At 37.7% G+C, this 17,550-nt stretch overlaps 1 protein-coding gene across 1 annotated transcript in view; it reads left to right on the forward strand.

Annotated features, from left to right (window-relative positions):
• ZFAT (zinc finger and AT-hook domain containing) overlaps positions 1–17,550 on the forward strand; it is a 77,866-nt gene that overhangs the window by 24,641 nt on the left and 35,675 nt on the right. Inside the window, exons 4-7 of the mRNA XM_063408819.1 lie at positions 1,263–1,436; positions 8,927–9,077; positions 9,251–10,710; positions 11,900–12,132. Of these exons, the coding sequence (XP_063264889.1) occupies positions 1,263–1,436; positions 8,927–9,077; positions 9,251–10,710; positions 11,900–12,132 (2,018 nt within the window). The remainder of the gene's footprint in view (positions 1–1,262; positions 1,437–8,926; positions 9,078–9,250; positions 10,711–11,899; positions 12,133–17,550) is intronic.

Genomic DNA, 17,550 nt, shown 5'->3' on the forward strand with positions numbered 1-17,550 from the left:
GCCAGGACACTTTAAACCTTTGTTCCATTACAGTCAGGCCACAGAGACAGTCTTTGTTTCAATCTCAGCTGAGTATTCACAAAATATTACTGGAATTAAAACAGCCACTTCCATGTTGTGTACCTTTACTCCTTCTGCTGTTTGCATGTCAGAAACAAGTCTGGACACACTACAGCTTGGCTCTTACTGGTTTCTAGTTTATATTTTGTTTCCCTATCTCATTACAGTAGCTACAGCATATTTTGTATATACATGGAATTACTTACTCTGGAGATGGAATCAACTGATGTAGATTGAGAGAGAAAAAAAAAGAAAAACCCACTTGGTTTATTTATAATTTTCTTCCATTAGTTTCCTCTTTCCTTTTTCATTGCCTCCTGAACGTTTGCATAATACCTTAATTTGCCAACTTTGTTTTTTCTTGTCTGCATCTTCTACCACTTCATCTCATATAAGAAATTTTATTGGTATACACTTAAGAGTTCTCTGTTTTTTGATCTATGCTGCTAATTATTTATCTATAAAGACTTATTTATCTATAAAAACTTTTTTGTTTGTTTGGTTTTTTTAACTTTTTATTTTTTAGAATTTCAGTAAAGGAATTCTTCATTTTGTTTAAGAAAGAAATTGGCTGATTACTGGGTATTCATTTTTATCTCACAAGAGTGTTTTGCATACAACTGTTGTGTGACTTTCTAGTTAACAGGTTGCAAACGTATCCAATTAAGGAGGTTGATCTTGAATCAACACTAAAAAGAAAATTATGTTTCTGGCTGTTGATTTACAATAAAAGAGAAGAAGAAGGTCTAATCCAAAGAGATTGTCAAAAGACTTTCCATTAAACAAGATTTATAATGAAGCTGGTACTAAAAGAAATAATCCTAAGACTGTCAGAACAATTAAGTATGGAAAAGAGAAAAATTAATTGTTCATTTATTGCAAAAGCACAAGCACTTCAATGAAGTTTGTAGCATTTTCACAGACATCCACAACAATGGGAATGAAACATGTTTCTGAGAGTTCATTTTTTAAATTTTAATTTTTTTTCTCTTATTTTCTTTGTATAAATTTCATACTAGTTTTATTGAATAGAGGGGAAAAAGATTCCCCTTTAGGGATCATGCAGCACATCTTGTTTTGATAATGTCTTTCTTTCTGTTGTAGAATAAATTTTCTCCTCGTTTATTCTTGCAGTGTTAGTGACTTTGTTACCTGCACTGCCTTTGTACATAGTTACCTTCTTTTTGATGTTTGCTCTTTAGGTAATGATTCTGACGTTGACCTTGACAGGAAGGAAGATGAGCGAGAAAAAACTCCCAAGAGGCCCAGAGTTCAGAAAACAGAGAAAACAGCATCAACTAAGGAGACTGAACAGGTTTCAGGAGCTAAAAATCCTATTATAAGTGTGGTTTTGACAGCCCATGAAACTATTCCAGGTAATCAAAATCACCAATTATATATATATATTTTTAAATGATGCCAACACTGTATAAAATATTCACTGGCCTAAATTGCTTAGAATATTTAATGTATGAAAAATATTTAGCATTATTTGATTATCTTGATACAGAGTCTCTGCATCTGGCAGCTACATAATTGTAGAATTTCAATTACATTTCTACATAGGTACAAGAAATGCTGGAGCTGGCTGTAGTTAAACTCAGGTAATTCACTAACATCAGTTATGTTTAGTCTGTGAATAATTTTAAAGAAGAAAATGATATCACACTGACCAGAGAACAGGAAAGTGTTTATATGTTTGAAAATCAAGCTCTACGTTATGATTAGAATATGATTAAAGGTTTCAAACGATTTAGTTAACACTAGATTTGCATTTGACTGTTTATATAAACCATTAACTGGTTATAAACCCTTAACCATTCTGACTGACAGAATCTCTTTTTAATGGTTTTGTACATTATTTTCAGCTTTTTACTTTTATTGTTCTCCTTTTCGTTATGGCTAACATTTCTGAGTATTTGTTTTGCTTGTAGCTATCAGAACAACTTTGAGGTCTTCATTTTGTTGTTGTGAGTTGGAGGCTAGCAGGATTCTCTGTGTTGTTAGTAAATGTTGATATTGAGATCTGTGATATGCTGGCTCAGGGGCTTATGGAGGTGTAAGTGGGGTCCTTTAGGTGTTGGTTTATGCATACAGACAAATCTCCCTTCCTCGGGGCTTTTAGAAAGAGCCATAACTGGAGATTCTCCTCTCCTGGTGCTAAATTTTATGCACCCTGTAAGAGTTTTTATTTTAGACCTTACATTTCTGGCAAGGACTAGAAAAATTTCCGAGAGGGGAAGGAAAGACGTGGTGGATAATGCAATCACAGCTCCATTTCCTTACAAAAGTGGCCTAAAAAGACAAATGAAGTAAGAATAAATATAGATAATGAAGCAAATGTGGGAAGTATATGGTGCAGGAGAGGAAATGTAAATGTAGTGGATATTGTTGCCTTAATTATTACTTAGCAAATTTTTTCTTTGAACAACCAAAATTTTGGGCTTTCCTGCACATATGCTTTTTGAGGTACTCAAAATATTAAAATAACTTCAACTTTGCAGATACTTGGGCGTAGTATATCAAACATTCAGAAGACTTTAATGAGCCAAAAGGATTTATGGTCAAGTATGAATCTGCAGCAGTTTCTGAAGGTCCTCTCATCTATTTGACTGACAATTAATAATTTTATTCCATTCCTGTTCCCTGCTAAATTATGTGTAATAAAAAAGTTAGCACTCTGCAAGAAGTTATGAATTGTCACCCAACTTTTTAGAATTTGGAAATTCTAGAAGATACGATAGAAGTGATTAACTCTAAAGATTCAGAGGAAAGATATTTCATTTAATGCAATTATGGTTGAATTTATTTTTCATTGATTTTCTTTCTATTTTTTTCCATTAATTTCCACAATCTAACTATATCTTGATGTCACTAGCAATTCTTATACAGTTTCCCTTTCTCAGTAATACTTAAATGTCTGGAGTTTTTAATAGATATCTTTCACAGTATTTTTCAGTGTCATTTTTCTGGAGATCTATCATGTGCTGAAGAGATGAGTTACAGCTATAGACTGCTGTTGAAGAATATAAATAGATAAAATAGTTCTCCCTTCTCTTCTGCTTTCTGTGTACTAGACCATATGTAAATTTAAGTTGAAAATAAAGTTTAAAGTTCCTTAAGCACTATCTAAACTTAGTCCTTTCTCTGCAAGCATTAACAATCTGTATCCACCTGTTACCTAGTTTTGAGGATGTATGGAAATATCCCTTTTTGTATCCATTGCAGTCAAATTCTCTTGGAAGATTTAAGATGACAATTAGAAAAATAGAGAAGGCCTTAAGAGTTAGCTGTATTTTATTCCCAGTATTAAGGAACTACTCAGACTGTATTTTTAGCCTCTTAAATAAAAGAATCTTTTAGAAGTATTGCATTAACACTTTGCTATAACTTTGCTAAACACTAATGAGGTTTGGGACAATGCTTTAATATCATTTAGATTATGACTAAATTGATGTCTTCAAAATTCCTTTGAACAAACAGGATCAGTCTGTTTTTAACTTCCCAGAAAGGACATTTGGGCAACTTTGATTTTCCCAGGTGTTCCTCTTCTGTAATGTTTGCTTGGGAGGCATATGAAAGGTAATAAATTTACAGCTATAGAAATCTGAAAGCTGGCATTAACCACAGAGTAAATACAGTCTGAATAAAAGTAGTAGATTTCTTTACTGCAGGCCTTGAAGTTCCTTGATAAGCTTGAGAGGTGAGCCTGGGCAAAGCTCTTGCAGGGCAAGGCCAAGCACAGGGTCTTGCACCTGGACATGGAGGGATAGGATAAGGGGAAATAGCTTCAGACTGAAAAAGAGTGGTTTGAGATGAGGTTGTAGGAAGAATTTCTTCACTGTGAGGGTGGTAAGGCATGGAAAAGTTTGCACTGAGAATTTGTGGATGCCCCATCCCTGGAAGTGTTCAAGGCCAGGCTGGGCTTTGAGCAGTCTGGTCTAGTGGAAAGTTCTGCTCTGCTCACAGCAGAGAGGTGGGAATTACATGACCTTTAAGGTTCCTTCCTACCAAACCATTCCCTGATTCTATAACTGCAGGATGTGTTGACCTTGAAGAGGGGCAGTGCAGAGTTCATGAACACACCAAGATACCGGATCAAACACAGGACAGTTTTTCATAAGCATCACAATTAAGAGAGGGAATAACTACAATTATATGCATTTCTGAAAATTGTTTTGAATGGCAGACACTATTTCATAGTCTATTTTTAAAAACAAGTGAGTAAATTCGGCCAAATATTCCATCTTCTGGATTTTTAATGTATTTTATTTCCCATGTTTAAATTCTGGAAATTATCAAGGTGTCTAAAACAAATTTATTAGTTTGATTCAGGAGAGATGTAAACATTTAAATTATTGTTTTATGTAAATTCTGTAATGTTTTAAAGACTTAGCTTGTTACTAGGAGATTCTTTTTAAGTTCCTGTGAAGATGGTCAATGGTAGATTATTTTTTTGGAATACCAAAAATTACAAAAGAAATACAAAAATACCATGAAGTATTCAGTTTTTTGAGAATAATTATTTTTTATTTTCTAAAGGATTTGGAGTATTTTTAACTACAATTTCTTAATACAACACCGTGAAGGCTTTTCTCTCCCTTATTTCTGCTGTCCATAAAAGTCCAGCTGACTCTTCATGCTGCTGTGTGAGAGGATTCTATCTGTAATCTATGAACACTTTGTTCCCTCTTCCATTGAAATTTTTGGGCAGTGGGGAAGAAGTGAAAGAATGTAGTTTTGCTTATTGTTCTGAGACTCAGTGTAACTGGTGGCAGGTTTCTTAGCTGATAACAGTCTTTTTTGTTTAAGATAATTTCTGTTCTGTAGCTGATGGAATGGTGGTTGTGGGTTTATGACACATCTGAATGGATTTAATATCAGGCAAAATGAGCCTCCTGGGGAAAGGAGGATTGGGAGTACCCCTTTTCAAAGTATCTTGGTCAGTAAGTACAGACTGCTGTCACAAGCAAGTGCTGTTCTCCAACCCCAGCCTTCTGTCCTTTGGATCATTGTGCCTCTTGATGCACTTCTGTGGTAAAACACACTAGAAGATTAATAATGTATTTGCAGAAGGAGTGATACAGTGTAGATTTTAGGCAGATCCCCTCTCTAATTCTCTTCATGAAGGTTCTGTACTTTTCAGGCATCACTAACACGTAGTTGAATGGAGAGCCAGAGAAAAGATGCTATCCTTGTGCTGACTTAGAGCAAATGTTGAATTAGGCAAGGTTAGGAAAATGAAAACTTTCCCCTCTGAGTGTGAGCAGGTGTTTATGTTATCGTGGGTTTCCAGTCTGATTTAGCCCAGCCAATCTAATGTCCAGCTCTGGTGAAAGGAGGAATTTTCATCCTCCCATACATGAGTCTGTGTTTCTATTTTTGTCTAAATTAAAATGTGTTCAACTTCAGAGTGACTTAACCTACACAAATATTAAATGGTCCTTTTGCTTTTTTTTTAGCTCTATTTTGAGGGTTAGAGATAGGTTTGCATGGAGAGCTTTGGGATTGTGGGTAGGGTTGGTTTCTGAGGATTTCACTTTCAGAACTGTCTTACTATGGATCACACACTTGTGGAGCACAATTTCACAGGGTATGGTGGAAGCTGGAAAAACACATTCCTTCAAAAAGAGATTGTAAGAAACAAATATTCACTTCATACCCATAGCACATTATTTCGATTGTACAGACCAGAGTATCTACATTATGAAGACATTTTTTATACTTCAGCTAAAGTCCTTTTTTAAGACAAAAGTAGTTGGTCTAAAGGCAGCTTGCAGCATCTCTATAGAAAAGAAAAAAGGCACTTATTGTGTAAAGTCTTATGGGTCCTTACAGTTGTTGAGCTGGTGTTTGCATCTAGATTTTCATATTTAATATGTATCAATTAATTAGTCTGAATCCCATCTTGAATGCATTTATATTTTCAGTCTCTGTGACATTATGCAGTAATTGTTCCGTAACTTAATTACATGTGGGGTGAAAATGCATATTGCTTTATTTTGTTTTAAGTCTGTATTGAACTGTTTTTTGTGGGTTGTGAGATAATGATTATTCACACTTTTTTTCACAGTATTGCTAATTACAGAGCTTTTTCTGATATTTCACTTTCAATTACCTCTTTTCCAAGCTGAAGGTCTCTGAATTCTGTATCCCTTTCCCCCCCAAAAAATTCTGATTTTGTCTTTGTTACTGTTTTCTAGTTCTTCTTTATCGTTTTTTGTGATCCATACTTGAAGCTTTAGGACATTTGCAGAATGTAGTTGAATTAATAGGAATCAGGTTGATATTCTTTCCTGGTTTATTTTTCATCCATTCCTAATAATTCTATTACCTTTTAGACTGTTGATAAGTATTGGAGAACTCTGTAGTGAAGGACAGGCTGCTTTTCTAGAGGAGAGAATGCAAGAGGCTGGAGGCCATCTCTGAGCTTGAGCCAGAGATGAGACTCACTGGGTAGTGCTTATCTGTAGAAGCTGCTGTCAGAATGTCATGAGGAACTCAAATCTTATTCTTCTGAAGGCAGATTTACTTAGATGATATTGACTGAAAAGAGGAAAGCAAAAGGCATAAATAAAGTCTAGTAAACTAAAGTCGATTCTGTCTTTAAAATAGAGATACGATAGTGCTGGAGGAAGGATTTTTCTGAAAGAAATGATCAGTACAGTAAACTTCTTCCTTTTTTTATCCCTGATATTTATATGCTTTGACTTCTTGAAATGATTGCCTAGGGAAACAGGAAGACCTTTATCTTCCTTATTGGCATATGATGTTTTTAATGAAAAATAAGACCTTGTATGTGTATGCTTTTTCTTAGGCATTTCTCTAGCTTGAATATTGAGGGCATTCTTTTGGGATTTGGGGCATGTGGAGACTAGGCAGGGTAGAGCCTAGAAACCAATTTTGTCGCTTCCTGGGCATGTGCTGCAGTCATTAATTTGTGATCTAGTGGTGATTGGTGTGGCTGCTGGTCTGTTGGCACCCTCAGTCAGCATCCCAAGTGGATGGAGACATCAAATGTTTCTTAATGCTTCCCTATCTTCTAAGGGTGGAAAGTAGCAACGTCCCACTAGGGGACGTGGTTGTTTTTTGTGAGCAGGTACTTCATCGGCATGTCTAAAAATCTGAATCTCCCTCTTCAAGTTTTTAAAGACATTTGTCTCTCTGTGAACTGCATAGGTAATTTAGAGGCAGTAACATGAGGATAACCTTGGAGCATTCTGCCCACCCAAAGTATGCAAAATACTGGTGAGTTAGTGTTTATCTAGAGAGTATATATTTAGTTCACCCAATTTAGGTGATTAAATTTTTATAGTGGTAGTACGAAAGTCTATTAAACAGTTCAGCAGTGCTTTTAGGAAATGCTCAAACATCCTGAAATGCAGAAGGGCACAGAGGAGAGTTAGTGTGGAGCATATAATGAGGATTTTTGTCTCACATTCAGGAAACAGGAGGCCTGGAAGAGGCAATCATGCATATAAAGCAGTTTAAGACCTATTTTATTTAAACTGAGTCACTCTAAATATAGAATTTGCTTCTATTTTAAGTATTGAAGTGTCAGAACACTTTTCTGGTGTCTAATGTCTATTCTGTGACTGAACCCACAGACTGAACCATGGCTCCTGTGCTGTAATGACAAGGTCCCACCTTACTGGGCTACCACAGTGCTATTTGGGAGATGCAGTCCTGTGGACAACCTGACGTTTGTGGGAGATGGAGGAATAAGAAAAATAGAAGTTGTAATGTTTTGGTAACATTTAGGGTGAAAACTTGGAAGATTGGTTCTGTTGGACCTGCAGAAACTTTATTACAGAACTCAAAGCATTATTAAAAAACAGTAGTCCAAAACAGCTGGTTTTAGATACAACCAGTTTAGTGAACAACAGAGCTATTACAGTTTAGCTATTCTGTTTAGAGTTGTCTGATGTCCAGTCTGATAGGAAAGGCTTCAATAGCTTTACACACTTCCAAATGGCCTATTCTCAAAATATCTCAATTTCCCATTTAAAATCACTGTGAAGGACCCACAGAATCTCTGTTTTTCTCCTTGTTGTCTACAGCACTTCTCTCCTCCATGTAATGTCACTAAGTCTTTCACACATGTTGTTGGGTAACCCACACTGTGGTTTCAGAGACTTTATGTAAATACTGCCTATATTTTATAAATAATATCTTCAGGAATCTGGGCTTAATCCATTCAGTATAGCCCCTTCTGCTCCCAGTGGAGGTTGAGAACTGCACATGGAACACAGAATCAGACATCCTGAGTTGGAAGGGCTCTACAAAGACTGAGTCCAGTTCCTGGCCCAGCACAGGACAGCCCTGAGAATCACACCATGTGCCTGAGGGCATTGTCCAAACACCTTTGAGCTCTGTCAGGCTTGGAGCTGTGATCACTGTTCCAAACATATTCTTTTATTCTGAGGGATGACAATATGCACCAAAATATAAGGAGTTCAAGTCTTTCGACTAAACTTTTCTGCAGCCATTTTTGTACAACTGATTAAACAGCTTGGTGTAATTTTTCAGAGGATGTGTTATGAAGCAGAAGCAGAAGGATTCAAATTTTATTTAGAAGACTTACAATCTTTTAAAGGTGGAAATATTTGGATGTAGGATCTCCTTGTAGCAGGCATCAAGCACCATGAATGATGCTTTGAACTATCAGTCCTGGCAAGTTATTTAAGCAGAACTGTGGTGTAAGTACTGGTAGCTTCTGGAAGTGTATCCATCATTGACCACAGAAACTCAAACAGTCAAACTAATGATTACAGAGTTTATTGTTTGATTTACACTTAACTATTATAGACAATGCACATTTCTAGTATGAGATTTTTAATGAGCACTCTTTTCATTCTTCCTTTAGGAGCCAGAAAAATTGTTCCTCTTGAGGCTTCTCCTCATGAAAGTGAACCCACAGCTCCAGACATTGCAGTCCAAGACCCATCACAACGAAAAGGATATCAAGAATATGCCATTCAGCAAACCCCATATGAACAGGCAATGAAAACAAGCAGGTAATTTTGAAATACTTATATTTGTGTTCATGCAGAAGATGAATTAAATGCTTCCCCACCCATTTTCGTGAAACTGGGGTATTCTGAGACCTTTAAATAAAGGAGCAACTTCGACACATTATATTACCAACGTTCACTACTGTAAATATAACTGTTTGTTTGGGTTTTTTTAGGTTGGGTCCAACTCAGCTGAAGATTTTTACATGTGAATACTGTAACAAGGTATTCAAATTTAAGCACTCCCTCCAAGCACATCTGAGGATTCACACAAATGAGAAGCCTTACAAGTGTTCTTACTGCAGTTATGCCAGTGCCATCAAGGCCAACCTGAACGTTCACCTGCGGAAGCACACCGGGGAGAAGTTCAGCTGCGATTATTGCCCCTTCACTTGTCTCAGCAAAGGCCATCTCAAAGTCCATATCGAAAGGGTTCATAAGAAAATCAAGCAGCATTGTCGTTTCTGCAAAAAGAAATACTCAGATGTTAAAAATTTGATCAAGCATATGAAGGAAACTCACGACCTTCAAGATAAAAAGGTGAAAGATGTTTTTGATGAGCTTCGCTTGATGACACGAGAGGGCAAAAGACAACTTCTGTATGACTGCCATATTTGTGAGCGCAAATTCAAGAACGAGCTGGACCGGGACCGTCACATGCTTGTTCATGGTGATGAAAGACCCTTTGCTTGTGAGCTCTGTGGTCATGGAGCCACTAAATACCAAGCCCTGGAGCTTCATGTTCGAAAGCATCCTTTTGTATACGTGTGTTCTGTGTGCCTGAAGAAGTTTGTCAGTTCTGTGAGGCTCCGTGCTCACATCAAAGATGTGCACGCAGATCTGCAGGAAGATTCTATTTTTAACAGTTCTATCAACCAAAGCTTCTGCCTGCTTGAGCCAGGAGGTGACATCCAGCCAGAAGCCCTTGCTGAGCAGCAGACACAACCTTCAGATGTCACGAGTGCTGATGCTGTTAGCACCCCACAGCCATCTGCTTCTGAAGGTGAATCAGCAGCTGCAGATGTGAACCACGATGGTCAGCATAATGGTGATGTAAAAATTGATGCAGTCCTTTCCTTAGAATTGGAAAATCCTCTGGTGAAGAATGTAGAGGAGACACTGTGTCAGACAACAGACGTAGCAGTCCCAGACATGCAGCCCTGTGCAGCATCAGATTGCTTCCTGCTGAAAAATGGCACTGCTGGTCCTGAGGAGTTAAAAGATTCTCCTCCAAATGAAGAGGAAGTTAATCAGTGCAGTTCTGTAAACGAGCAGGGTGAAGAAATTCATCTTTTACTATCTGAAGACAAAAGTTTAAATGTGAGTCAGAACAACACAACGATTGAGAACCTTTCAGTCCTTGAAGAGAGAACCCAGTCTGTTCCTCCTGGTGAATCAGAAACAAGCAATCCACCCGTTCAAAATTCGACAGAACTCAGAGACCCCTTGGCAGCAGCAGAAGCTGGTGCAGCCTCCAGCCCCCAGGCAGCCTCTTCCAACACAGCTACAGCCAACGGGGGAAGTGGATCCGTGGCCTTCATGCAGATCCTGGACAGCCTGCAGAAGAGACAAATGAACACTGAGCTGCGTGAGAGGATAAGGAAGGTTTATGGAGACCTGGAATGTGAATACTGCGGTAAGGAGCAGTGGAATTATATTTGGGTTTTTTTTAAATCTTATGCAGTGAGCTATCTTTTGCCTGCTCCTGTGGTTTACAGTGTTTGATATATTTGTGTGTCTTTGCAGCAGCATTAATTTTATAGTTCAGTATGGATTCTGGGTCCAGTAGGATTTACTTTCTGCTGTACAAATAATGTGAAATGACTCAAATCTCCTCAAAAAAACCCACTAGTGGAATACAGCAAAGCAGTACCTTGCAAGGCTCAATTTTCTGTTGATGTGAAATTTGGTAGAGTTAGATTATTTCTGTCCACGTGTGTCTCCCCAAGTCACAACTTTCACTGGGGCCAAGCACAGCAGATTTAGGCATGTGATCAGCATTAGTTCAGTCCACGCTTTAATGCTTGAGCTTCTTTATCAGCTTAGTGTAAAATTCAGGTTTTTTCATATAGTGTGGGAGGATGTATAGTAATATGCATTCTGTACAATAGAAACATATATACTGGCATAATTTTGTGTCTTGTTTTGAACCAGATTCTTCGAGATGAAACTTTTAGTTACATGGTATCAGATCAAGACTATCCTGATTGTTATTGTTTGGGGTTTTTTAATTTATGAAAGCTTGAATAACACACCATTCCCACTTATTCTAATGTTTGTGTTTACATAACTGGAAAGGAAGCAGGGATATATTTGGATATATTTTGCAGGTTTCATTCTTGAAAAGGGAAAGGAATCAAAGTCTGAAAGAACAAGTTTTTGAAACACCGTAACATTGTACTTTGGATTAATTGCGCTGAGCTTTTTGGTGCCATTATGCCAAAAAAACTTTTAAGAAGGAGTAACATGAAAGAAAGTAACAAAAAATATTTTGACAGTGTCTTTTAGTGCACAGTTGCATTCAGATTCTTTGCATAAGAGAACAGATGTAAAAGGACTTTTTCTTTAGGAAATGGATCATTGATATTTATTAAAGCTGCTTTTGTTAGGCTGTTTCAAGATGTACAATATGATCTTTTTGGGGAAAGGTGGATTTGTAAACATATTTTCAATAGCAAAGGGTCTTTAGACAAGTTTTCATTAAGGACAAAAGGGACAGGATTCAAACACTGTGTTTTGTCCTGAAAGAAAATCAGTTATTTTTTTAAAATTTTCACTCACAATTGTTTAGGAATTACTTTCTTCATGTCTAATTTCATTTCCAGGCAAGTTGTTTTGGTACCAGGTGCACTATGACATGCATGTCCGTACTCACACTCGAGAACATTTATATTACTGCTCCCAGTGCAATTATTCTTCCATCACCAAGAACTGCCTTAAGCGTCACGTCATTCAGAAGCACAGCAATATTTTACTGAAATGTCCCACAGAACATTGTGACTACTCCACTCCAGATAAATACAAGCTCCAGGCACACCTTAAAGTTCACACAGATCTGGTGAGTAGCAAACCAAATGTGTGTTTGTCTGAAATCAGTGTCTTCTTCAGTGTTTGCAATTCTGTAGTAATACCTGAAGACATAGCTCAGGGTTCTTACCTGTGTGCTCTCTGCACACATCTGGGAATACTTGACTTAGAGCAAGTGGATATTTGGACCTTCTTAGAGCTGTTTCCAGGAAAGTGTGTCTGTATCCGTTTTCTCTTTGGTTTTCCCAGGATTTTCAGATCCTTTGGGGTTTGAGTGAGTAGAATAAATTTGGTACTATTGTTACATTACTTCATTCTATGAATCTGAATCCTCTTCCCTCATAAATAGATGACTTGTAAAATGAAAATATGTTCTTCCTAATTACTACAGACAAAAGATATTTAAGTTGTTGAAAAGGATTTTTTTTCCTGGTATCTTCACTTGGTTGCAGTTGAACATCTACCATTTTCTGTTGTGTTGACAGAGAGATCATGTTTTAAAGGTTCCTGTCTCGTTCAGAAAGCCCTCCAGCTCGGAGTGCTATGTGCTAAAACCAGGTCTTGGTAGGCTATTGGCCAGTATTTCCAACAGCTAAAGTTACTTTAAAGGTTTTTGGAACAGAACAACACTTCACCTCCTACTCTTCATAAGCAATTACTTCTGGAGGACTTTAAAACCAAACAGAAGAGATGACACAAAAAGGAAAGATTTCCCCTCTTGTGTCCTCCCCTTCTGTGAATATTTGAAATGAAATCTGAGTTTGTTGTGAAAGGTGCAGAAAATTCACATAATAGATATTCTTTTTAGATATTTTTGAATTTATGATGTTTACAATGCCCATCTGATAGCAAAAATCTGTGTAATTGGTATCTAAGAACACTTAAGAGAATCTACAATTAGCTCTCCTTTATCCTTCTGTAAGTACCTGTTTTTCAAGTGTGCTGAATGTCCAACAGCTCCCACCAGGAAGATCATTTTCATAATTCTAAACAGAACTGCGAAAATGGATTTCATAATTAAAACCATTGTCACAGCAAGATCTTTCAGAAGCATGCTTAATGATGCATACTGTCAAATATATTTATTTAAATGGATTGAAAAATTCATGTATTAGAATTTACTTAGTCACTGATTTTGGCAATTCTCATATTGGTCTTTGTGCCCACTGCTTGATATATTTACTTCATGCATATCTCACTGAAAAGGACCAGTTCTTCAAATACATATCTACGCACAGTTAAATGTGGAGATCTACTTTAATTGTAATTTGAAAAATCAATTCTTAATAAATATTAAAATTAAATCTTCTCTGGAGACAGAGGATACTGAAATCTCAGTTCAGTTCCTTGTGTGGATGCGTGTCCTTCATCACCTCCTTCTGGCTGCATTTCAGCTGGATCCTGGCACTATTTGTAGACTACAAATGATGGGTATTGAAAAGCAGCTTTCCCTTCATTCTTGTACATATCACTGTATAGCCACCCACCTTATTCTCTATGCAGCACCCAAGTCTTGCACTGAATTTGGGATTGGTTATTCCCTGACAGATGATGATGGGGAGTGTGAATGTGCTGCCTCTTGCCTTCTGTATTTGCTACACATTGTTCTTACAGGGAAGATTGTTACCTTTGAAGCCTGGGAATTGAGGCGTGGCTTGATTCTAAACCAAAACTTTGTATATATTCTCTGATTTTCAGGACTCCTCTTTTGCTCCTTGGGCTTTTATTGTAGCTTTTTGATGTTTATTGGCATTTATTGAGCTCTTCCAAAGTTCAAACCGTGACATGACCAATCACTTCAGTGTCATGGGACCTAGGAAGGGGCTGGGCAGTTTCAAATTGCTTTAGTACAGTTTATATTATGAATGAGCTCATGGTAACATTAAAAGGCAGAGTGTGGAATTAAACAATGCTGATTGTAGGTACCAGAGTTTATTTACAACCCCCAGTGGCTTTTGCCATACTCATTGTGCTGAGCAGAGAGATTTGTCTCTGAAAATATTTTAAGTCTGTGTATGTAATTGATACTGCAACATTAGCACCTCTGTAAAATTGCACTTCAGACCCAGATCCACCACTCGTTATTAGGTGCCTGTGTCTGCTTTCATGCACATTTTGGGATGTAAGTTATTCTTTTCTTTGGAAGGATGCTTAGAAATTCCATTATGCTGTTGACCTTTCATGTAATAGCATAGCTGTTGGTAGGGTGTGAGATGCTCAAGCTCTGATTGTTTATTTGCCCTTCCTGAGGAGAGTAAATTTTCACTTTGTCACTGGTCTGGCTGTGTTACCTCTGCCTCTGGAGCAGTGCTGCTGTGCAGTCAAGAAGGCAAGGTGCTGCAAAGGGAAGCAATTAACAAAAACACTTCTGATTTAATGATCGAGCACTCAGTTGGAAAACAGCTTTTGCTCCTAGTCCTCAAGTCCATAATGAATGTCAGCTTGGCATTTGTTTTTACTAATAGTTATTTCATTAAAAAAATGCTTAAGTACTCCATGCAGGTGCTTATCATTTGTGAGCTGAGTTCTGCTTCTTGCCAGACTGCAGAAAAGTCCATCTGAACATCTGCACATTTTTCTGTAGCCTCCTTCACATGTGCACAGCTGTGTCCTAGGTATATCACATCCTTTTGGCTGAGTTGTATTTTAGTGGGACATCAGTTTAGTGCAGGAATCTTTGGGAAAATTTTAGTTTGAACATCATGAAAACTATGGTGAAGGTTTCTGGAGCTCTTCTCTCCTCAGAAGTGTAACTTGGAGGTCTAATTCTGATCTCATGGGGTTAGAAAATAAATTTCTGTTGCTCTGAATAGATGTTGGAGCAGGCTTTGACCCTTTATTCCTCTACAAAATTATGCAATCAAATGTTGTGTTGATGAGTTGTGGGAACTTTCCCTGGAAATGTTCTGTGAGTGCCAATATTTAGTAGAGGGTTTTAATATTTCTTTTTGTGACTGTATACTTGTATGCCTACCCCTTGAATTATATTGAAACACATGCCTTAGAGAAATAAAATTCTCTTCAGAGCACTATAAATGGATAATGCAATATAGCTGATGCTTTCTTAGCACAATTTTAATTCATTTATATAAAGAGAAATGCATTGTGATTATTATGTAAGTGGCCTTATTTAATAACAAAACAGCATAAACAAGAAAATTTGTGATAGCATTGGACTAATTTATTTTCACTAGGTTTGGGAATACTTACGTACCTAATTAAATTTCTGTTTTATGGAATGTAAACAACACTTTCAGTGAGAAACCTACCTTTATTTAGGAATTAAGTTTCTTATGTTTTCTCAAATTGGCTAATAGGAGTGTTGAGCAAATATTAGGAAGTGAATGACTTTGAAATTTAAATAGCTGATTGGACTTTGCAGCTGGTCTCTAAAAAAGGTAGATCCAACTCTCTGCATGCGTCACTTCTGTTCTGGTCTTTCAAAAAAACCTTCAAAGGCATTTAAAAGGCAGGTAGCCCAACAAGGCAGAGGAAAAATAACTTTCATTCTTACCAGAGGAAAACTTGCATGCTGAGAATGTGATCCAGGTATTACTGCAACCTCAGCCTTCAAAGGGCCTCTGTCATCACCTATGGCCAGGGCACCTGAAGAGCTGGAGCTGAGGTGCAGGGGACCTTCTCTGGGGCTCTGTGTTGTGCTCTGAGTGCTCTGAAATACTTCATCTGCAACAGGGGCTTTTTAAAGGCTGTTTTGAGAGTGATGGGATTACATGAAGCACTCACACAAGCTCTCAGGGCAGCAACAGAAGAACACTTAAGCATTCCAAGCTGTCAGCATAAGCTCCAGTACTCAGTGGCACTGGCCTGGACACCCAGCAAGGAAAGGCTGGGCTTCAGCTGAGTGCTCTCTGTGAGGAACTGGAGCTTGACAGACACACTTTGAAGGGACTCAGTGCTCTTAGGCATGCTCTGTTACACTAGAAAAGATAACCCTTTTGAAGATCACTTCTGCAGAACTTGGTGGAGATAGCTTTCTAACAGCTTGAAAAATGCTGTGGGGATTATTTCATTATTGAAGAATTTTGTTACCATCGTCTTGTGGCAAGATGTGTTCTCAGCACCCATCCATTCATGTTGCTCTATAACTCTTGATGCATTTGCTGATTATCTTGATCTTTTTTCTCTAAGACATAGGCTTATAGCCTTGCCTTCCTCAAGAATATTAATAAGAATGTAAAGTTGTCACAGTTAACAGCACTTCAGTTGAAGTTGTGTGTGTGTGTGTGTGTGTGTGTGTGTGTGTGTGTGGAGTGGAGTGTTGTTTTTTTTTTTCTTATTTAACATTTTTCTCAGTGTTGTGGTCACATTGAGAAATACTTAATTCAGTGAGTATTAAAGACCAGCAACACCCAATTGTACATTAAAAGTGTACAAATTTTGTCCTTTATTTATTGTATATTTTGAAATCAGATATATAGCAAGTTTGAGGAGCAGACCGAGATCTGTCAACAAATTTCAGCTCAAGAGCCTCAAATGATATTGTGCTGTTTTCTTATATATGCCAAATTATAAATGTGATCATACAACTCTGCCTTTGAAAAGGTGCAAACATTGCTATGGAGTTTTGTTATGATCAATCTACCAATCTTTAGTGGAGTAATGTATTCACATACAAATCCAAAATCATCAGTAGCAGATTTGTTATATCAATTGAGAGACCCTCATTCCACAAATTAACAGCTCTTTTTCAAGATTTTGTCAGCTTTGTAGGCTCCTTGAATCTCTTCCAAAACTCAGCTAGTGTTCTGTAATGTTCCTTTTTTTCCCCTAAGATTCTTAGGGCTTAAAATGATGACAGGCTCAACTCCATCATAGCAAGGTACTGTCCTCAGGGGGGTAGTCCTCGTGTAGCTGCTATCCCCAGTCCCTGGTGCAGGTTTTCCCACAGGAGCAAATGACTGCCAGCTCAGGCAGAATTCTCCTTGTGCCACTGCCATATTAATGGCAGTGAGAGCTCCGTATCCTGCAGTCCTGGGAGTATTTATTGCTATTTCAGCCCAAGTGTTCTAGGGCTACTGCTGATTTATCTTGTAGGTACATCAACACAGGGATTTGTTTCTCAGAGGTGCATGAGACTGACTGCAAATGCTGCATCATATTCCAAAACTTGTCTGCTGTGAAAACCCATCAATTTTTGCTTTCCTTTCAAGAAAGGTATCCATTTACAGATGTGCAACTGCAGCATCTGGACACTAATGACCTCCTTGTTCAGCCTTTTTCGCAATTCAGAGGTGCTCTTTGGTTAAAGGTCAGAAACTGATAGAGTCTGGGACCCTTAGCCTCCAAATTTCTCATTCATTACACAGGGTTTGGTCTCATTTTGATCATTAATCTTCCTTCTACACTCTTCAGGAAGTATTTCTGTCCTCCTGAAATAAGCAGTGAAGTGTCTGTTCTGTGGCTTCAGCTCACCTTTTCAGAGATCTCT

This window comes from Prinia subflava, chromosome 1, assembly GCF_021018805.1.
Source record: "Prinia subflava isolate CZ2003 ecotype Zambia chromosome 1, Cam_Psub_1.2, whole genome shotgun sequence".
Lineage (NCBI taxonomy): Eukaryota > Metazoa > Chordata > Aves > Passeriformes > Cisticolidae > Prinia > Prinia subflava.